The sequence below is a fragment of the Balaenoptera physalus genome, assembly GCF_965194825.1.
Source record: "Balaenoptera physalus genome assembly, chromosome: 14".
Taxonomy (NCBI): domain Eukaryota; kingdom Metazoa; phylum Chordata; class Mammalia; order Artiodactyla; family Balaenopteridae; genus Balaenoptera; species Balaenoptera physalus.
Genome location: NC_138893.1, coordinates 1,918,786 through 1,941,947, shown reverse-complemented (window position 1 = coordinate 1,941,947; position 23,162 = coordinate 1,918,786). Strand labels below are relative to the sequence as shown.

Sequence of the window (23,162 nt, the reverse complement as noted above, 5' to 3'; positions counted from 1 at the left end):
AAGAGTAGAGCCCGATGCCCTGCGGTCCACAGAAATCCTGAAAGCCTTAAGGATCCCTGTTTCCTGTAGGCCCCCACAGGTTCCCTTCAGGGACTGTAAGTATCTAAGTGACCAAGGTCATTATGATCAGGTTATCTAAACTACCTGGAATCCCACACCCTCTCTCCAAGGTTGACACAAAGATAAGAATTGCTCCCTGCCTCCTACACAGACCCATGTTATATATATATAACAAGTATATTTCTCTCTCTATATAGAAATATACTTGCTATATATATTTCCATACATAGCAAGTATATTTCTTCTCATTGACTGTGTGTTTGGGGTTGGAATTTTATTGTTGTTGTTATTATTGTCATTGTTTTTAATTTGGAGATAGGAGGGCTTAAAAAGCTCTTCTAGTCAAACCCACTATCTTCAAGTAATCAGATTATAAGCTGTGTGGTGGGAAGGTACCATTTAATATATACTAAGGCAAATCATAAAATGCCATCCTACAAAAAGGGTCCTTTACTTTTTTTTTTTTTCTGCCTAGCTTTCAATGACCTCCTAAACCTGTTTACAACCAAAAACATAGAACTCCGTGTAGCTGAAGGCCTAGGTCACAGAGACATCAGTGGGGCTGAGACTCCTCCACAGCCCCATCAGAAGCTAACACTTAAATGCAATATGCCTTTTTCCCTAGCCGGAGTCATTTTTCTATATTTTCATGTGGTGTATAAGCTCACGAGACCAATGATGATTGTTAATGTAGAACAAGTAATGATATTTGTACTGGAAAAGGCAGCTATTAGTACAAAAACAAAGAAAGGAAAAGAATGATGATAAGCATCCCTAAAAAACAGGGATATCTTGAAGTGGATTTAAGAAGAAATATCTATGAAATGGTTATGGTTCCTTAAAATTTTTGTTCCTATGCACCCCTACACCAGCATCCTCAGTCTTGCCCAAAGATTCTAAAGTGGTAGGCACTTCTTTCCTTAACAAAGAAGAAAAATATTCAAGGGATGAGGTGGGGGGTGGGGGGGAAGACCATCTCAATATAACCGTTTTGTGACTGTTCTCCACCAAGACACATCAGGGCAGAATGACAGAAGTTTTGAAAGAACTTGCCAGTCCCCCTGGGTCACAGATGGAAAGTTAAGATGACCTTCTAAGGCCAAAGTCTGCACAGCTACGTAATGCAGTGAACGAGTCGAATTGTACCCACAACTTCTGTCAGTAGGGACACATAAAGACCATCCATCTCATTGACTACAACTTATTTCAGTGAACAGAAAAGCTGTATGTGTTGTGGCATTCACTGCTTGAATTTTGACAATTTCATTTTCAGCTTTAATGGAAATGTAGTTTGCTGCAGCCTAGAAGGACTTGGAGTCCTTCTGTCCCTCAGGTAGACAGGCTGACGTTGCATCTGCATAATTTTTCAATATTTTAGCTTTATCTGCATGTCATATGGCACTGGGTAGAAATTATTAACACTTAAGCATTGCTAATTTAACCCATCATATTGAACATGTTAGGACGGGATTTGCTCTCTCGAAGAAAAAACAAGGGATTTTAGTAAGTCTGTTGTTGACACGGGGTTGGAGTTTTTGAAAGATTCTAAAAAAATCTTTCTCCAAAGTGTCATAAACCGCAACATGTAATTTAAAACCCATTTGGATAATTGATTTGACAAGAAAACAACCTCAGAATTAAACTATATATTAGAATCAAGGAGTGATATGATTGTATACCGGGAGTACATAATTCTTTGCTACTTTGATAGGTATCTCATAAGGGACTGGCGTGAATATGCATATTTCCCCTAATGTTTCTGTAATTTATATTTCTTTGTTTAGAGCCATGATTGGGGAGTAATAAAGCTTTACAGAAACTCCATGAGCTGACTGAAAAGGCTGTTTTCAAAAAACGGCTGTGTGTAATATTTTATTTCATAGCATAAAGTGTCAACGCATTTGGCTTCCTTCTGACTATCTTTTGCAATATTTTATCAGGTTTCGTCAGAGCAAGAGAGGGAACAAGAGACTTTACACCAGAAAAGCATCACTGAGCCCCTCCCAGTAGCAGACACAAAGAAAAAAGTGGAAGGGTACCAGGATTTTGCGGCAAGGCCCCTGGTGTCCCGAGCAGACCCAGAGAAGGACGACGACACAGATCAAGGTGCCAGCAACGAGGAGGCGCGAGAGAAGGGCCCTGCCCCTCCACTCGCGAGCGCCCCTCTGGCCCCCGAAAGGGATCCAGCCCCGATCCCCGGCGCTGGCAAACAGTCGCGCACCTCTCCCAGTGCTCTCCTGGACTCAAAACAAGAACCCAAGCCCTGCTGTTTTACAGAGAGCCCTGAAAATGAACTCCAAGAAGCGTCCTTCCCCGGCTTCCCCACCACGCAGCCACCACTGGCAAACCAGAGTGAAATGGAGGACGACAAACTCCCCGCGATGGCGGATTATATCGCCAACTGCACCGTGAAGGTGGACCAGCTGGGCAGTGACGACATCCACAGTGCACTCAAGCAGACCCCGAAGGTCCTTGTGGTCCAGTCATTTGACATGTTCAAAGACAAAGACTTGACTGGGCCCATGAATGAGAACCATGGACTTAATTACACCCCCCTGCTCTACTCAAGGGGCAACCCAGGCATCATGTCCCCGCTGGCCAAGAAAAAACTTTTGTCCCAAGTGAGCGGGGCCGGCCTCTCCAGCAGCTACCCCTATGGCTCCCCACCCCCTCTGATCAGCAAAAAGAAACTGATTGTGAGGGACGACCGGTGTTCGGGTTTGTCCCAGGCCCATCACGGCCAAAGCGCTGACCACATGGCAGTCAGCCGGCCGTCAGTGATTCAGCACGTCCAGAGTTTCAGAAGCAAGCCCTCAGAGGAGAGAAAGAGCATCGGTGACATTTTTAAGCACGACAAACTGAGTCGATCGGAGCCCCACCGCTGCAGCTTCTCCAAGCATCACCTTAGCCCCCTTGCCGACTCCTATGTCCTCAAGCAAGACGTTCAGGAGGGCAAGGAGAAACTGCTAGAGAGAAGGGCTCTTCCCCACTCCCACATGCCTAGCTGCCTGGCCGATTTCTACTCATCTCCTCATCTCCACAGCCTCTACAGACACACTGAACACCATCTGCATAACGAACAGACATCCAAGTACCCTTGCAGGGACATGTACAGGGAATCGGAAAACAGTTCTTTTCCTTCCCACAAACACCAAGAGAAGCTCCACGTAAATTATCTGGCGTCTCTACATCTGCAAGACAAAAAGTCGGCTGCAGCAGAAGCCCTCACAGACGATCAGCCAACGGACCTGAGCCTTCCCAAGAACCCTCACAAACCCACTGGCAAGGCCCTGGGCCTGGCCCACTCGGCGCCCGGGCCTCAGGAGAGCAAGGGCACCTCCCAGTTCCAGGTCATAAACAGCCAGAGTCGAGACTGTCACCCCAAGGCCTGTCGGGTATCGCCCATGACCATGTCGGCCCCTAAAAAATACCCTGAATCGCTTTCCAGATCGGGAAGACCTCACCCTGTGAGACTGGAGAATTTCAGGAAGATGGAAGGCATGGTCCACCCCATCCTGCACCGGAAAATGAGCCCTCAGAACATTGGTGCAGCGCGTCCCATAAAGCGTAGCCTGGAGGATTTGGACCTTGTGATCGCCGGGAAAAAGGCCCGGGCCGTGTCTCCTCTGGACCCCTCCAAGGAGGTCTCTGGAAAGGAGAAGGCCTCAGAGCAGGAGAGTGAAGGCAGCAAGGCCACGCACGGTGGGCATGCCGGGGGCACCTCGGAAAGCCACAAGCTGCCCCTCTCCTCCCCTATCTTCCCAGGTTTGTATTCTGGGAGCCTGTGTAACTCGGGCCTCAACTCCAGGCTCCCGGCTGGGTATTCTCATTCTCTGCAGTACTTGAAAAACCAGACTGTGCTTTCTCCACTCATGCAGCCCCTGGCTTTCCACTCACTTGTGATGCAAAGAGGAATTTTTACGTCGCCAACAAATTCTCAGCAGCTATATAGACACTTGGCTGCAGCCACACCTGTAGGAAGTTCGTATGGGGACCTTTTGCACAACAGCATTTACCCTTTAGCTGCTCTAAATCCTCAAGCCGCCTTCCCATCTTCTCAGCTGTCGTCCGTACACCCCAGTACAAAACTGTAAGCCTGGCCCTGCCTAGCATCCCAAATGGCGTGGATAACAGAGCTTCACTCCTTAGCCTCGGGGTGACGGCTTGTAGAATTAGAAGTCAGTATTCTTCTAATCTGGGGTGAGATCAGTCCCGGCCAAAAGGGGCCTAGAGGGGAGGTGAACATACCTGATATTTCCGGGATGACTCTAGCCCTGGCTGGTCAGTCTTGAGCCCCTGCCAACACAGATGCCCTCGCACCTCAGATCGTTCACTTCGCACGGGGGTCTTGTGAAGGGATTCACGTGTAGCCAGGAAGAACTTAGAGGACCCCGTCTGAGTTCTGATGGTCAGGAAACAATCTGGGCAAAAAAGGGCAGATATTTCAGAGGAAGGGGCAAGGAAGACTGGCAAATATGCCAAGGGATGCCCCTCTCTTCATAAAACTCTCCAAGGTTCAATCATCAATGCAATGTATAGTGAAACTTCAATAGATCTTTCATTTTGACACTATTAAACAATCCAGAGAAGTAAACACTGTTAAACTGACTGTATATATTTGCTTCTTTAAAAAACTACCCGTATCACTGTTTGCTCACCTAATTTATATACAGGTAGTCCTATTTTCTCCCAGTTCCTTCTTGTCCCTTTTTTTTTTTTTTTTTTTTAATTAAACAGTATCGCTTTTGTTTGCAGGTCTTGTTTTTGTTTTATTTTGTTTTGTTTTGTTTTAAAGGCTGACTGTCCTTAGTTGTTGATGTGTGTTTGTAATTTTTCCACATCTTATCATTTTGAGCAGCTTTGGGTGGTAATGTTATTGTTTACAAATTGAAGCAACTGATTCTAGTGGAACAAATGATCAAAGAAACAGTTGAGCACACAATAGTGCAAAGAACGTTCCTTTGCAAATCTGCAACTTAAGGATTTTGTTCCTCATAAATGGCATAGTTGAAAGAGCTTATACACTGCTTACCCGGCCAAATGCTTTGCTTTGAAGTATTGGGTTATGTGAAAATATCGAGCATTGTACTTACCTTATCTAGGCTGTGAAACTGTCCTACATACCAGAGGAATCATAAAAACAAAAACCTCACTGGCAGCAAGCTGCTGAATAACAACAGAGTCTAGAGGACATATTTGTGGGCTGCACACATATTTTAGGAATTTCAGAAATTAGAATAGAAGCCAAAATGATTTACATTCGTGTTGGCACTGATCCCTTTAAACAGTCTGGGAAAGGGGGTTGGGAAGAAGATAGATAGAGCTTGACTATCCAGAAGAAAATGAACAGCGGGAGGCCCAGGCACCAGATACCTGCCCAGGGCCGTGGTCTTTCGAGTAATAGGTGGTCACATTGCCTTCCTCAAGCTGGTTTCTCGCTATTCCCAGGGAGAACCTCACAGGTCACATCTTTGGGGGGTAACCGGCAAACTGATTCCCTATTTCAAAAGAAAGCCATCCTCTTCGGGTTTATGGGGCATGACTTCTGTGTGTATGCACACACATAGGGTGATCTGTGTCATGTTTTTAACCACCTGGCAATACAGTCCACTTAACAATTTCTTTTATGGTTGGAAAGAAATGGTCAAGCTGTTCAAGCAGTCAAAAGATGTAGAGAATGTGTACTGTCATTCTTGCCACTTTATTCTGTTTGCTGCCGAGACGTAACATCAAGGTGGATGCATTTTCTAAGTGTGTTAAAAGTCGATCGACACAGAGAGTGGATTTTCCTCCCACGTCCCATCCCTGCTGATGATAAGACAGCTTTGATGAACTCCCCAGTCAACCCTCCCCTGCCCCACCACTACCGGTAGACATTAGAACCATAGTTAACCAAGCCTTTTACCTGTGAGATATTTCATTCTGTGAAAATTGATGACAATTTTCAACTTCTAAATAGGTAACTTGACTGCAAAATAATCAAAACTGGTAAACAGTGAAACCGTGGCTCTTAAACCAAGCCATGCATGCCGTGCATTTGTATTGAAATGTCTCTATGATACGAAGCCAAATATTCAGTGTAACATACTTAATATCCAAAGGTGGAAACAAAAGAATGTAGAGATCTAGTTTTAAGAGTTCCATTTGCTTCAATTAATTATTTACCTTCCTGTGGAATAATATATATATATATATATATTTAATAGAACCATAGATAGACTAGTAGAATTTAGATTATAAATGTGTGAATGCAGATTATCCTGCTATTGCACAAGATAGAGGGGGGAAAAAAATCTCAATTCCAGCTGGCAGAATGCTGGCCAGGACACATATAAGAAAGCTGCACTAGATTGAATAGTCACAGAATCAGAGGACATGGAAGAAGGAGGAAACTCCAGTGTTTCTGCAGCTGACCTGGGCTAGCTCCTACATGGTTTCTCTGAGCTCGTTTCTCAAAGAAAATGGGGGCATCTGTCCCTGGTGGAGCTTACCTATCCGTTTTGAATATGGGGCATTTGTTTTCCCCACTGCAATGATTTCAGTCTGGTTTCATCATGTTGGAATTCGATCACACCATTTTCAAACAATGTTAACATAGTCCAGCTTTTGTTTTTCTCATCTCTTCCGAGAGGAGATTCACTGTTTCTGTCTGAGGAAGCTCATACCCTTGGCAAAACAGCAGGACAAATAAAGAGAAATGGGGGTATACATTCCCAACAGAAGCAGTGTGTTGTTTTAAAACTCCGAACAGAGATCTTGGAAATCTTTCAAAAAGACCATTGAATTCTTCATTGGCTGAGAACTACATTTTAAAAAGTCTTAAATAGGGCTTTGTTTGCATTGTTTGAGTTCAAGGGGCCTTATTATTGAATGGAATTGCACAAGCCTTTCTTTGTGCAATCAAACCATTGTTATTGGTAGTTCTGTAAAGGAAACTGTGGAATCTAATTGGCAGTGGAGTCATAAATCTATTTACGAAGTGTGGCTTCCAAGAAATGTTGCAATTCAAAATGCACTAAGTCCGTGATTTACTGGAGATTTGGAGATTCTAAATAATATTTTTAAAAAATTTCTGGCTTAACTTTTGGCAACTCAACATTAAAGAAAAAAAAAAAAAAACCCACAAAAACCAGCCCAACCAAGTTTCAGAATTAAGTATTCTAGTAAGTGATTGGAACTTGTAGTTTTTGCCACAGGACTGACTTATTTATTTACTAGCTAGAAGCTCTTAAGTTCACTTGTTTATCAGGGCATATACAGAAGGGTTTGTTAAAACTCAGCATTGACTTTACGACTTTCTGACCTGGTGCATGAATTCTCAAGTACTGTATTTCACTGTGTTGGTGTGTCTGATGGAAATCTCGAGGTGATCCCACAAAAATATTTTATGTAGTGTGCCTTCAAAGAGAACCATTTATTTCTCTTCACTTGTTGTCCCACAAGTCACATTTGGTCGTGGTCAGCCAAGTCCCATCTGGTCTAGTTTTACTCTTGTCCCAATTTTAAAGAAAAATGGGAACAAGTCTGCCCTGGTGAGACCCACACCATTGCAATGAATATCTTGAGCACTTAAATTCCAGTGTTGGCTGTTGATGTATTTGATATTCTGCTTGTCTCCTCATGGTTGAAATATGTCTGAAGAATAGCAGCATAATCTCTTGGCTGTTTATACTTTTTTAAACCTTCCTGTGTTGTAAATATTGTATACTTTTGGTGACTCCAGCTATGTAACCTCTATGCTCTGTAAGGTGATTATTTGTATATAGCAACATGGCCCAGTGATACTATATAGTTTCCCAATGGAGAGGTTATTGAGTAACCTTTGCATTAGTTTAAACACTACCAGAAGAATGCTGAGCCAACTATAAACACTCAATTTTGTATGTTTTCCAAATTGTACTTATTACTGCTTTTGATACTGTATTACGTGCCAATAGTTTCCCAATCACATAGCAGGCAAGAGATATTTTGTACTTTTTGATCCACTGTAATATTTAATAAAAAATGTTACTATCTGTTTCCTTTTGGGTGTAATCTGTCACTTCCTCCTGAGGAGCCCTGTGACCTCACCAGAGTACTTTCTACCCCATTGTCCCCAAGTAGGATAATAACAATAACAATGATGATGATGATGTGTATGTTTGTTGAGAACCTACTGGGTGCCCAGTTGGCATACAGTATCTTTACTCTTCACAGCCCCATGTAAATATGGTTATGCCCCTTTTACTGATGAGAAGACTGAAGCTTAGGTAAATCAACTTGCCCAAGATCACCTGGCTAACTAATTGGCAGAGTTAGGATTTGAACCCAGGGCTCTTAAGTCTACAACTTCCTTTGTATACCATGCTCCTCTCCTGGCAGGTAACAGAAGTCACCATTTACTTATTTGGTCAACAAAGATTTTTTCATGTCTCAACTGCCAGGCATAGTGTTAGGAGCTGGGACTACAATGGTGAGTAAAAGATAAAAAATACTGTCTCTGGAGTTTATAAATCTTACAGCAAAGAGAGTTAATCAAATAGTCACCCACATAAATACAAAACTTCAACCTGACCTAGTTCCAGGGGAGAGGAATGTGATGAAAAGTGATACATGAAGAGGAGGTGGTGACTAAATTGATAACGTGAAGGATGAGTATGAGTTGACCAGGTGAGAAGGAATTGGGAGAAGAGTTATCCAAGCACAAGCTAACACATGTGCAAAGGCCCGGAGGCAGGAACAAGTTTAACTAATTATAGGAATCGAATAAAGCCTATGTGACAGAAGCATAATTAATAAGGTCCAGGGAATGAGGTTGAGTTGAGGTTCAGAGTACAGCAGGGGTCAGCCAGATAGGTCCTAAGAGACCCGGTTGAGCATTTGGTCTTTATCCTAAGCAAGAAGAGGTTTAAGTGGGGAGGTGATATGTTCAGATTTGTCTTTTTCAGTGTCACCCTCTGGCTGCTGTGTGAAGGCATATTGAGAGCAATCTAATGCAAAGATGGTGGTCATTTCAATTGGGGTGGTGGAATGGAGGAGTGGATACATTTCAGAGGTACTTGGAAGGAAGGATGAACAGACTTAGTGATGGGTTAAATGGAACAACTGATGTATATTCAGGATTGAAAAGCTAGGAAAACAGCACGTTCTGATGTCTGGTGATCATGGACAAAGATTTCTGGTCTTTCATCCCCTTAGTCCACTGCCTCCAAGCTTCCCCCTGGTTTTGCTCAGCTTACTATTAGTTGAAGTGAGGCGTTCACAAAGTAGCACCCTGTGTGCTCCCTTCTTAATGGGTCCCAGAGACTGGGGCAGGGGAGAGGATGGACAGACTCTGCTGAGTGTCTTAGTTTACAACCCACACCATCTGGTCAGGGTGGACTTTGAATAGACAGGTGAGAGTAAACTGCTAACCAGCATGTCACCACAACTCTGGGGGAAGAAAACCACAAATATCAATACGTTTTGATAAAAGACCTAAGACCCTTTTTCTTATCATGGTTGACTCCCTGAAGGACCTGCCCACCCCTCTCAGGCCAGCAGGAGTTACAGCAACATGTTAGAGCTCTCACGCTCTTCCCCCGGCTCTCATCCCTTTGTTAATCCAAACACGCCAAACACAGAAAGAACGCCTAGCCCCGTGGTCTCCTCGCCCTCATTCTGATTCATGTGTATTTCACCGTATCATGTGAATTGTTATGAGTACATCAAAAGAATGTTCTTCCATCTACGACACATTCAGCATTTATAGATCTGATACTTGAATCATACACAACAGGAAGCATCATGATAAGTTATCTATTTTTACCAGGCCTGGCTCGCTAATACTTTTGGGAAGGAGGGTGCTTTTGCTAAAGATGTCACTCATGGTGCAAAAGCAATAAAACTGTCCAATGATTTATTCTAGGAAAGTGGCCAAAGTTGACAAATGTTTGAGGGCTGATAGTGACCAGGAAATGGGTGATCATTTACATCAACAAGTAGGTAAGTGGAGGAGGAGGGCGTGGGGTAGGGGGTGGGGTGACCTCTGGCCAGGAATAATGTAAAAAAAAGCATAGCCTTCAGGGTTGACCTAGACAGTAGAGTAAATGACACTAATTTGGGTCCATTAATAGAGAATTCCTGAATTTTGGAATCTCCAGGCTACCTCCTGGGATAAACAACATTGCAAAGCATTTGTTTAACCTGCTTAAAAGAACAAACTATTTTAATCATGCTAGCTATAACCACAGGCATTCAGCCAACCTAGTAAGGACAAGGTGATCTGCTCCCTGAGGCATCCATACAAGAACTACTACTACTTTAATATTGTTGAAACTCTCTCTAGAACAGAACCGTCCAATGGTACTTCCTAGAATGGTGGAAATGTCTTACAATTCAGAGTTTTCCAATACTGTAGCTACTAGTCAAAGTGGCTACTGAGCTCTTGAAACACGCCTAGTATGATGGAGGAACTGATTCTGTAATTCTATTTAATTTTTATTCACTTAAATTTAAATAGCCACATGTGGCTAATGGGTACTATATTCAACAGCGCAGCCCTAGAATGTGCAATTGGCCAATGAACACATACATACAGACACAATTACAGATGGGACAAAATCTGCAAGTGAATTTTAACGTAGACACTAAAGCAGGCAACGCTGTATCTCTTCTGGGCAAAACTTCGTTAATCCATTAGGGGGTAACTATAGATTTAACACTATTTTTCACTCAGGATTTACACATCATAAGCATCTAAATACTTACTAATGAACAAATAAATCATTGGGAGAGCATATGCCAATAAAATGGACAACCTAGAAGAAATGGACAAATTCTTAGAAAGGTACAACCTTCCAAGACTGAACCAGGGAGAAACACAAAATATGAACAGACCCATCACAAGTAATGAAACTACGATTACAGAGGGGATCAAGATGGCGGAGGAGTAGGACGTGGAGGTCACCTTCTCCCACAAAAACATTAAAAATACATCTACAACTGGAACGATTCGCACAGAACACCTACTAAATGCTGGCAGAAAGGACAAGGACCTCAGACTTCCGAAAGGACAAGAAAACCTCCACGTAACCGGGCAGAACAAAAGGCAAAAGAGAAAGAAGGCATCGGGACAGGACCTGTGCCCCAGGGAGGGAGCTGTGAAGGAGGAAAGGTGCCCTCACGCTGGGAAGCCCCCTCTCCGGCAGGGAGATCAGCCTGGACGGAGGGGTTGCTTCAGAGCCTCAGAGGAGAGCGCAGCAACTGGTTTTTGCAGAAGTCAGAACAGCACCGCCGCCCTGTACTCCCCAGCCTGAGACACTCGTCTGCCCGTGCAGGTGGGGGCTGGGTGCTGAAGCTCAGGCTTCAGAGGTCAGACTCAGGGAGAGGACCGGGGTTGGGTGCACAGAAACAGCGTGAAGAGGCTGGACTGTGGCAGCTGAGGGTGTACCCGGAAGAAGCCTGGGCTCACCAGAGAGGCAAGGTGCCACTGTTCAGGGGCTTGCACCAGGAGAGGGGCACAACCACCAGAAGAGCTTCTTTCCCTGTGTGTGTGCTCCCAGGCAACAGGACACCACCTACAGGAGATCCAGGGGCGGGTACAAGTCACCACCACCATAGTGGCTCCAGAGGCAGGCACGGGCCGCTGCTATGAGACCCGAGAGCAGGCACCAGGGCCTGCCCCAACTGTCCCGGGAGGGCGTGGAAAGAGAAACCCATACGGAACCTGTGAGCAGGCGCCAGGCCCTGCGCCTGCTGTCCAGGGAGTGCGCTGAGAGCAGCCACCCATACAAGACCCCCCACCAGGTGCCAAGCACTACCCCTGCTGACCCGGGAGCACACAAGGGCCACTGTAGCTGCACAACCCATATCAAGGGGATAATAGCCAGTACACGCTGAGGAAAGACGCAGCAAGCATCCAAACTAAAAGCAGTCCCTTGACTGCAAAAAAGGGACAGAGTAGAAGGACTTAAGCTTACCAGCTCTCGCAAAAACACCAAAATCACAACTAACTGCTGAACAACCATGGATAAAAAAGGCTGGAAACTATGAAAAAGGATATTTTACATTCAAAGACAAAGAAGAAGCCACAAAAAGACAGCAGGAGGGGTGCTTTTGTGACATAATCAAATCCCATACCCATTGGGTGGGTGACCCACAAACTGGAAAATAATTATATCGCAGAGGTTTTCCCACAAGAGTGAGAGTCCTGAGCCCCATGTCAGGATCCCCAGCCTGAGGGTCTGGCATCCGGAGGAGGAATCCCCAAAGCATTTGGCTTTGAAGGCCAGCAGGGCTTGAATGCAGGAGCTCCGCACGACTGGAGGCAACAGAGACTCTACTCTTGGACGGCACACACAAGGTTTCACGTACACTGAGACCCAGCACAAAGCAGTAACTCCATAGGAGCCTGGGCTAGGCGTACCTACAAATCTCGGAGAGTCTCCTGGGGAGTCGGGGGTTGGCTGTGGCTCACTGTGGTGGGGGGGGTGAAGGACACTGGTGGAAGAGGCCCCAGAGTATACTGATTGGCGTGAGCTCTCCCAGAGGTTGCCATTTTGGCATCAAGACTTGGCCCTACCAAACAGCATACAGACTCCAGTGCTGAAACACCTCAGGCCAAAAAAACAGCAGGATAGGAACACAGCTCCACACATCAACAAACAGGGTGCCTAAAGCTATGCTAAGCTCACAGCCACCTAAAAACACAACCCTTGACATGGCCCTGCCCACCAAAGGGACAAGACCAGTTCCATCCACTAGTGGGCAGGCACCAATGTCACTTACCAGGAAGTCTACACAAGCCTTAGGACCAACCTGACCCAGCAGAGGGCAGATACCAGAAGCAAGAGGAGTTACGATCCTCCAGCCAGCAGAAAGGAGACCACAAACACAAAATGTCAGGCAAAATTAGACGGCAGAGAAATATGTTCCAGATGAAGGAATAAGACAAAAACCCATGAGAAAAACTAAATGAAGTGGATATAGGCAACTTACCTGAAAAATAATTTAGAGTAATGATAGTAAAGATGACCCAAGATCGCAGAAAAAGAATGGAGGTACAGACTAAGAAGATAAAAGAGATATTTAACAAAGAGCTAGAAGACTTAAAGAACAGAGACGAAAAATACCACAACTGGAATGAAAAAATACACTAGAAGGAATCAATAGCAGAATAACTGAGGCAGAAGAACGGATAAGTGAGCTGAAAGAATGGTAGAAGTCACTGCTGTGGAACAGAATAAAGAAAAAAAGAATAAAAAGAAACAAGGACAGTCTCAGAGACCTCTGGGATGACGTTAAATGCACCAACGTTCAAATTATAGGGATCCCAGAAGGAGAAGAGAGAGAGAAAGGGCCTGAGAAAATATTTGAAGATATTATAGTGGGAAAACTTCCCTAACATGAGAAAGGAAACAATCACTCAAGTCCAAGATGTACAGCGAGTCCCACACCAGATAAATCCAAGGAGGAACATACCGAGACACATGTTAATCAAACTGGCAAAAATTAAATACAAAGAAAAAATATTAAAAGCAACAAGGGAAAACAACAAATAACATACAAGGGAACCATCATAAGGTTATCAGCTGATTTTTCAGCAGAAACTACAGGCCAGAAGGGAGTGGCACAATATATTTAAAGTAATGAAAGGCAAAAACCTATACCCAAGAATACTCTACCCAGCAAGGCTCTCATTCAGATTCGATGGAGAAATCAAAAGTTTTACAGACAAGCAAAAACTAAGAGAATTCAGCATCACCAAAACAGCATTACAACAAGTCCTAAAGGAACTTCCCTAGGTAAAAAAGAAAAGGCCACAACTAGAATCAAGAAAATTGCGAATGGGGAAGCTCACTGGTAAAGGCAAACATACAGTAAAGGTAGAAAATCATCCACACACAAATATGATATCAAAACCAGCAATCATGAGAAGAGGAGAGTATAAATGCAGGATAGTGCAATGAAACTGAAATTAAGAGATCAGCAACTTAAAACAATCTTGTACATATATAGACTGCTATATCAAAACCTCATGGGAGGGCTTCCCTGATGGCACAGTGGTTAAGAATCTGCCTGCCAACACAGGGGACATGGGTTCGAGCCCTGGTCTAGGAAGATCCCACATGGCGCAGAGCAACTAAGCCCGTGTGCCACAACTACTGAGCCTGCACTCTAGACCCCACGAGCCACAACTACTGAGCCCATGTGCCACAACTACTGAAGCCCGTGCGCCTAGAGCTCGTGCTCCACAACAAGAGAAGCCACCGCAGTGAGAAGCCCAGGCACCGCAACGAAGAGTAGCCCCCGCTCGCTGCAACTAAAAGAAAGCCCATGTACAGCAATGAGGACCCAATGCAACCAAAAATAAAATAAATAAATTTATAAAAAACCAAAACAAAACAGAACAAAACAAAACCTCATGGGAACCACAAACGAAAAATCTACAATAGATACACACACAGAAAAGAAAAAGCAATTCAAACACATCACTGAAGACAGACATCAAATGGCAAGAGAAGAAAACAAAAAAGGAAGGGAAGAAAAAAGACTGTCAAATACAAATCCAAAGCAATTAACAAAATGGCAATAAGAACATTCATATCAATAATTACCTTAAATGTAAATGGATTACATGCTCCAACCAAAAGATATACACTGGCTGAATGGATACAAAAATAAGACCCGTATATATGCTGTCCACAAGAGGCCCACTTCAGATCTAGGGACACATACAGACTGAAAGTGAGGGGATGGAAAAAGTTATTCCATGTAAATAGAAAAAAAAAAAAAAAAGCTGGAGTAGCAATACTTATATCAGATAAAATAGACTTTAAAATAAAGACTGTTTAAAAGACAAAGAAGGACACTACATAATGATCAAAGGATCAATCCAAAAAGAAGATATAACAATTGTAAGAATATATGCATCCAACATAGGAGCACTTCAATATATAAGGCAAACTGTAACAGCCATAAAAAAAAGAAATCGACAGTAACACAATAAAAGTGGGGAACTTTAACGTCCCACTTTCATCAATGGACAGATCATCCAGACAGAAAATCAATAAAGGAAACACAGGCCTTAAATGACACATCAGACCAGATGGATTTAATTGATATTAATAGAACATTCCATTTGAAAGCAGCAGAATACACTTTCTTCTCAAGTGCACATGGAACATTCTCCAGGATAGATCACATCTTGGGTCACAGATAAAGCCTTGGTAAATTTAAGAAACTGAAATCATATCAAGCATCTTTTCCGACCACAATGCTATGAGATTAGAAATCAATTACAGAAAAAAAAACTGTAAAAAGCACATACACCTGGAAGCCAAATAATATGTTACCCAACAACCAATGAATCACTGAAGAATCAAAAAAGAAATTAAAAAATACCTAGAGACAAATGACAATGAAAACACAATGGTCCAAAAGCTATGGGGGACTTCCCTGGCAGTCCAGTGGTTAACGCTTCACCTTCCAGTGCAGGGGGTGTGGGTTTGACCCCTGGTCAGGGAGCTAAGATCCCACTTGCCTCGCAGCCAAAAAACCAAAACATAAAACAGAAGCAATATTGTAACTAATTCAATAAAGACTTTAAAAATGGTCCACATAAAAAACAAACAAACAAACAAAAGCTATGGGACACAGTAAAAGCTGTTCTAAGAGGGAAGTTTATAGCAATACAATCTTACCTCAGGAAATAAGAAAAATCTCAAATAAACAACCTAAGCTTACACCTAAAGCAACTAGAGAAAGAGGCACAAACAAAATCCAAAGTTAGTAGAAGGAAAGAAATCATAAATATCAGAGCAGAAGTAGATGAAATAGAGATGAAGAAAACAATACCAAAGATGAAAGAAACTAAAAGCTGGTTCTCTGAGAAGATAAACAAAACTGATAAAAGTTTACCCAGATTCATCAAGAGAAAAAGGGAGAGGACTCAAATCAATAATATTAGAATTGAAAAAGGAGAAGTTACAACGGACACCACAGAAATACAAAGGATAATAAGAGACTACTACAAGCAATTATACGCCAATAAAATGAACAAGCTAGAAGAAATGTATAAATTCTTAGAAACATACAACCTTCCAACACTGAACCAGGAAGAAATAGGAAATATGAACAGACCAATCACAAGTACTGAAATTGAAACTGTGATTAAAAAACTTCCAACAAACAAAAGCCCAGGACCAGATGGCTTCACAGGCAAGTTCTATTGACCATTTAGAGAAGAGCTAACACCTATCCTTCTGAAACTCTTCCAAAAAATTTCCAAGGAAGGAACACTCCCAAGCTCATTCTATGAGGTCACCATCACCCTGATACCAAAACCAGACAAAGATATCACAAAAAAAGAAAACTGCAGGCCAATAACACCAATGAACATAGATGCAAAAATCCTCAACAAAATACTAGCAAACCAAATCCAACAATACATTAAAAGAATCATACACCATGATCAAGTGGGATTAATCCCAGGGATGCAAGGATTCTTCAATATCTGCAAATCAATCAGTGTGATACACCACATCAACAAATTCAATAATAGAAACCTTATGATCATCTCAACAGATGCAGAAAGAGCTTTTGACAAAATTAAACACCCATTTATGATAAAAACTCTACAGATAGTGGCACAGAGGGAACCTACCTCAACACAATAAAGACCATATATGACAACCCTACAGCTAACATCATTCTCAATGGTGAAAAGCTGAAAGCATTCCCACTAAGATCAGGAACAAGACAAGGATGTCCACTCGTGCCATTTTTATTCAACATAGTTTTGGAAGTCCTGGCCAGGGCAATAAGAGAAGTAAAAGAAATAAAAGCAATCCAAATTGGAAAAGAAGAATTAAAACTGTCACTGTGTGCAGATGACACGATACTCTACATAGAGAATCCTCAAGATGCTACCAGAAAACTACTAGAGCTCATCGATGAATTCAGTAAAGTTGCAGGATACAAGGTTAACACACAGAAATCTGTTACATTTCTATACACTAACAATAAAAGATCAGAAAGAGAAATTAAGGAAACAATCCCATTTACCATTGCATCAAAAAGAATAAAATACCTAGGAATAAACCTACCTAAGGAGGCAAAAGACCTGTACTCTGAAAAGTATGATGCTGATGAAGGAAACCAAAGATGACACAGACAGATGGAAAGATATACCATGTTCTTGGACTGGAAGAATCAGTATTGTCAAAATGACTATACTACCCAGGGCAATCTACAGATTCAATGCAATCCCTATCAAATTACCAATGGCATTATTCATAAATCTAGAACAAAAAATTTCACAATTTGTATGGAAACACAAAAGATCCTGAATAGCCAAAGCTATCCTGAGAAAGAAAAACGGAGATGGAGGAATCAGGCTCCCTGACTTCAGACTATACTACAAAGCTACTGTAATCAAAACAGTATGGTATAGAGCAAAAACAAATACAGATCAATGGAACAGGATAGAAAGCCCAGAGATAAACCCACGCACATATGGTCACCTTATCTTTGATTAAGGAGGCAAGAATATATAATGGAGAAAAGACAGTCTCTTCAATAAGTGGTGCTGGGAAAACTGGACAGCTACATGTAAAAGAATGAAATTAGAACACTTCCTAACACCATACACAAAAATAAACTCAAAATGGATTAAAGACCTAAATGTAAGGCTAGACACTATAAAACTCTTAGAGGAAAATATAGGCAGAACACACTCATTGACATAAATCACAGCAATATGTTTTTTTCATCCACCTCCTAGAGTAATGAAAATAAAAACAAAAATAAACAAATGGGACCTAATTAAACTTAAAAGCTTTTGCACAGCAAAGGAAACCATAAACAAAATGAAAAGACAACCCACAGAATGGGAGAAAATATTTGCAAATGAAGCGACTGACAAGCGATTAATCTCCAAAGTATAAAAACAATTTATGAAAAAAAATTTATGCAGCTCTATATAAAACAAAAAACAAACAACCCAATCAAAAAATGGGCAGAAGATCTAAACAAACATTTCTCCAAAGACATACAGATGGCTAAAAACCACACGAAAAGATGCTCAACATCACTAATTATTAGAGAAGTGCAAATCAAAAGTACAATGAGGTATCACCTCACACTGGTCAGAATGGCCATGATCATAAAGTCTACAGAGGATCAGATCAAGATGGCAGAGGAATAGGACATGGAGCTCACCTTCTCCCACAAGTACATCAAAAATACATCTACATGCGGAATGATTCTCACAGAACATCTACTGAACACTGGCAGAAGACCTCAGACTTCCAAAAGGTCATGAAAATCTCCACATAACTGGGAAGGACAAAAGAAAAAAAGAAAAAAAGAGAGAAAGGAATCAGAATGTGACCTGTGCCGCTGGGAGGGAGCTGTGAAAGAGGACAGGTTTCTGCACACTGGGAAATCCCCTCACTGGCGGGGAGATCAGCTGGGACAAAGGGGGAGTTCTGGAGCCTTGGAGGAGAGTGCAACTGGTTTGCAGAGGGCAAAGCTGAGAGAGACCTGCACAGAAGGTCGGTGCTGCCCGGCACTCCCCAGCCTGAGATGATTGTCTGTTGGGGCAGGCGGGGGCTGGGTGCTGAGGCTCAGCTTTCAGAGGACGGACCATGGGGAGAAGACTGTGGTTGGCTGCATGGAGACAGCCTGCAGGGGCTAGGGTGTGGTGGGCCACGACCAAGGGAGTATGGAAAGAAGCCAGGGCCTGCCAGAGAGGCAAGCCTCCATTGTTGGGGGGCACGCGAGGCAAGGGGCAGTCCCACTATAGGAGTTTCTTTCTCCGCACATGCTGTTAGGTGGCAGGGCACCACCTACACGAGCTCCAGGGATGAGCACAAGCCACCGCTGCCATCTTGGACTCCAGAGGTGGGCATGGACTGCTACCACTGCCGAGTACCCTGCAAGCGGGCACTGGTCACTGCCCCCACCTTCCTGGGAACTGTGCGGCCTGCCACCAAGGGTGCTGCAACCAGGCACCAACCACTGCCCCCACCTCCCTGGGAGTGTGCATGGTCCAGGCACCTGCACACCCCCTATCAAGGGGATAACAGCCAGCACACACTGAGGAAAGAGACAGCAAGTATCCAAACCAAAACCAGCTCTCATGCCAAAAAAATATTGAACCCACACAAGCTATGCAGGGACGCTCCTGCATATAAATAGCGCTCCAAGACTACAGTAGATAATTGTTTCTCCTAAACTCAGAGTAAGAGAAATACAAGCAAAATGAAGCAGAGGAACCATTCCCAGTTAAAAGACCAAGAGAATTCCCCTGAAGGAACAAACAGTGAAACAGTCCTCTTCAGTCTAATGGACACCGAGTTCAAAAAGGAGGTAATAACACTGCTGAAGGAATTAAGAAAAGCTATTGACAGAAATGCAGAATACTGTGAAAAGGAACTAGAAACTATAAGGAGGAGCCAAGAAAAATTAGAAAATTCATTTGCTGAGACAAAAGCTGAGCTCAAGGCAATGTATAGCAGAATGAATAATGCAGAAAAAGAATAAGTAATCTGGAAGACAGAATAATGGAAATTACCCAATTAAAACAGGAGACATGGGCTTCCCTGGCTCAGTGGTTGAGAGTCTGCCTGCCAATGCAGGGGACGCGTGTTCGAGCCCTGGTCTGGGAGGATCCCACGTGCCGCGGAGCAACTGGGCCCGTGAGCCACAATTGCTGAGCCTGCGCGTCTGGAGCCTGTGCTCCGCAACAAGAGAGGCCGCGATAGTGAGAGGCCCGCGCACTGCGATGAGGAGTGGCCCCCGCTTGCCGCAACTAGAGAAAGCCCTCGCACAGAAACGAAGACCCAACACAGCAAAAATAAATAAATAATTAATTAATTAAAATATATCATTAAAAAAAAGAGTAAAATAATATTTAAAAAAAAAACAGGAGACAGAAAGCCAAATTAAAAAAAAAATGAAAGCAATATAAGAGACCTATGGGATAATACAAAGTGTGCCAATCTATGCATAATAGGGATTATGCATAGATTGTAGAAGAAAGAGAAAAGGGGATTGAAAATGTATTTAAAGAAATTATGGCTGAAAACTTCCCAAAGCTAAAGAAGGAAACAGATATCCAGATACAGGAAGCACACAGAGTCCCAAACAAGAGGAACCCAAACAGACCTACATCAAGACATATTATTGGGTTGGCCAAAAAGTGCCTTCAATTTTTAAGTAAAAATAAAAGACACATTTTTCATTTTCACCAAGAACTTTATTGAACAATGTATGTACCCTTTTGTTCCACTACCTTCTGCCATTTTCCAGGCAACTTCATAACTCCATCTTCTCAAAACTTTTTATCTTTTTGAGTAAAGAACTGTTCCAAGTGCCTTTTACAGTTTCCCAGGGAATTAAAAATTTTCTATTAAGAGAATTTTGTAAGGACCAAAATAAATGGAAATCCAAAGGTGCAATGTCTGATGAATATGGCAGATGAATCAGAACTTCCCAGCCAAGCTGTAACAGTTTTTGCCTCGTCATCAAAGAAACATGCAGTCTTGCGTTATCCTGATGGAAGATTATGCATTTTCTGTTGACTAATTCTGGACACTTTTAGTTGAGTGCTGCTTTCAGTTGGTCTAACTGGGAGCAGTACTCGTTGGCATTAATTGTTTGGTTTTCTGGAAGGAGCTCATAATAGAGGACTCCCTTCCAATCCCACCATATACACAACACCACCTTCTTTGAACGAAGACTGGCCTTTGGTGTGGTTGGTGGTGGTTCATTTCGCTTGCCCCATGGTCTCTTCTGTTCCACATTGTTGTACAGTATCCACTTTTCATCGCCTGTCACAATTTTTTTAAAAGATGGAACGTTTTCATTACGTTTAAGTAGAGAATCACATGCGGAAATACAGCCAACAAAGTTTTTTTCACTTAACTTATGTGGAACCCAAATATCAAATTGAGGAACATAACCAAGCTGGTGCAAATGATTTTCAGTGCTTGACTTGGATATTTTGATTATGTCGGCTATCTCCCGTGTGGTATAATGTGGATTGTTGTCAATTAATGTCTTGATTTGATCGCTATCAACTTCAACTGGTCTACCTGACCCTGGAACATCGTCCAGTGAGAAATCTCCAGCATGAAACTTCACAAACCACTTTTGATAAGTTTGATCAGTCGCAGCACCTTCTCCATACACTGCACAAATCAATTTTTTGCATTTCAGTTGCGTTTTTACCTTTCTTGAAATAATAGAGCAAAATATGCCAAAAATGTTGCTTTTTTTCTTCCATCATCAATATTAAAATGGCTACACAAAAATTCACCAATTTTGATGTCTTTTTTAAAATGCACACTGATATGACAGCTGTCACATACAATCTAACAAAATTGTTTTGACTGAAGTTAAAGACAACTAACTGCTACTAGAGCCATCTTACAGGAAAAAAAGAATGAACCTTTTGACCGACCCAATATAATAAAAATGGCAAGAGGTAAAGATAAAGAGAGGATTCTAAAGGCAGCAAGAGAAAAACAAAGACTTCATTACAAGCGACCCACCATAAGGCTATCAGCTGATTTCCCTACAGAAATACTGCAGGCCAGAAAGGAGTGGCGAAATATATTCAAGGTCTTGAAAAGGAAAAATATGCAACCTAGACTACTCTACCCAGCAAGATTATCATTTAGAATAGGAGGATTAAAGAATTTCTCAGACAAGCAAAAACTAAAACAATACAGCAACCCTAAACCTATCCTAAAAGAAATACTGAAAGTCTTCTCTAAATAGAAAAGAAACAAAAAGATATAGGAAGGAGGAAATCACAAATTGGAAAGTAAATCACTTAAATTAGCCCATATACAGATTAAAAACAAACAAACAAACAAAACCTTATCTGTGAAAGTGATGATAAACACAAGGAACAGCAAAAGGATAAACATGAAGATGTAAAAAAAGGACATCAAAATCATAAAACGTGGGGAAGGAGAGTAATAAAATGCAGATTCTCCTTCTTCCTTTTTTTTCTCTTAAGAACGTGTTCGAGCCTATATGACTACCAGTCTAAAGCAGGCAGATATAGGAGGAGGTTAACATACTTGAAAAACAGGGTAACCACAATTAAAAACATATTTACAATAGATTCACAAAAACCATAAAGAAGAGAACACAAGCATAAAATAAAAGGAAATCATCAAACCAAAAAGAAAAACAGAAAGAAAAAGAAAGAAACAAAGAAGAAACAAAGAATCAACTGGAAAACAAGGTTTAAAATGGCAATAAATACACATGTATCAATGTTACCTTCAATGTCAATGGACTGAATGCTCCAATCAAAAGACACAGAGTGGCAGACTGGATAAAAAAAGAAGAACCTACAATATGTTGCCTACAAGAGACCCATCTTAGGGCAAAGTACATACACAGATTGAAAGTGAGGGGATGGGAAAAGATATTTCATGCTGATGGAAATGACAAGAAAGTGGGAGCTGCAATACTCATATCAGACAAAATAGATTTTAAAGAAAAGGCTATAAAAAAGATAAAGAAGGACACTATACAATGATAAAAGGATCAATACAAGAAGAGGATTTTGCATTCATCAACATATATGCACCTAGTACAGGAGCACCTAGATACATAAAACAAATACTAACAGACATAAAGGGAGAAATTGATGGGAATACAACAATAGTAGGAGACTTTAACACCACATTCACATCAATGGGCAGATCTTCTAGGCAGAAAATAAGGCAAAAGAGATCCTAAATGATACAACAGTTAGACTTAATTCATACTTTCAGGACATTACAGCAAAAAAAACCACCAGAATACACATTCTTTTCAAGTGCACATGGAACATTCTCTATGACTGATTGTGCACATACTAGGGCACAAAATTAACCTCAACAAATTTAAGAGTATAGAAATTATTTCAAGCATCTTCTATGACCACAATGGTATGAAACCAGAAATCAACCACAGGAAAAGAAATGAGGGAAAAAAATGATTACATGGAGACTAAATAACATACTACTAAAAAACCAATGGGTCAATGAGAAAAATCAAAAAGGAAATTAAAAAATACTTTGAGACAAATGAAAATGAAAACACAAATACAAAATATATGGGGGGATTTCCCTGGT

General features: G+C 42.0%; 1 protein-coding gene and 1 long non-coding RNA gene across 5 annotated transcripts in view; one reads left to right on the top strand and one right to left on the bottom strand.

Annotated features, from left to right (window-relative positions):
• Positions 1-8,079, top strand: part of ARID5B (AT-rich interaction domain 5B) — a 188,714-nt gene extending 180,635 nt beyond the window's left edge. For all 4 annotated transcript variants that reach the window (XM_082425505.1, XM_082425506.1, XM_082425507.1 and 1 more), the window contains one exon: positions 2,001-8,079. In XM_082425505.1, coding sequence (XP_082281631.1) covers positions 2,001-4,154 — 2,154 coding nt within the window. In that variant the 3' untranslated portion in view covers positions 4,155-8,079. The remainder of the gene's footprint in view (positions 1-2,000) is intronic.
• LOC309643168 overlaps positions 6,901-23,162 on the bottom strand; it is a 385,106-nt gene continuing 368,844 nt past the window's right edge. Inside the window, exon 2 of the long non-coding RNA XR_014253602.1 lies at positions 6,901-9,693. This is a non-coding gene — a long non-coding RNA (uncharacterized lncRNA). The remainder of the gene's footprint in view (positions 9,694-23,162) is intronic.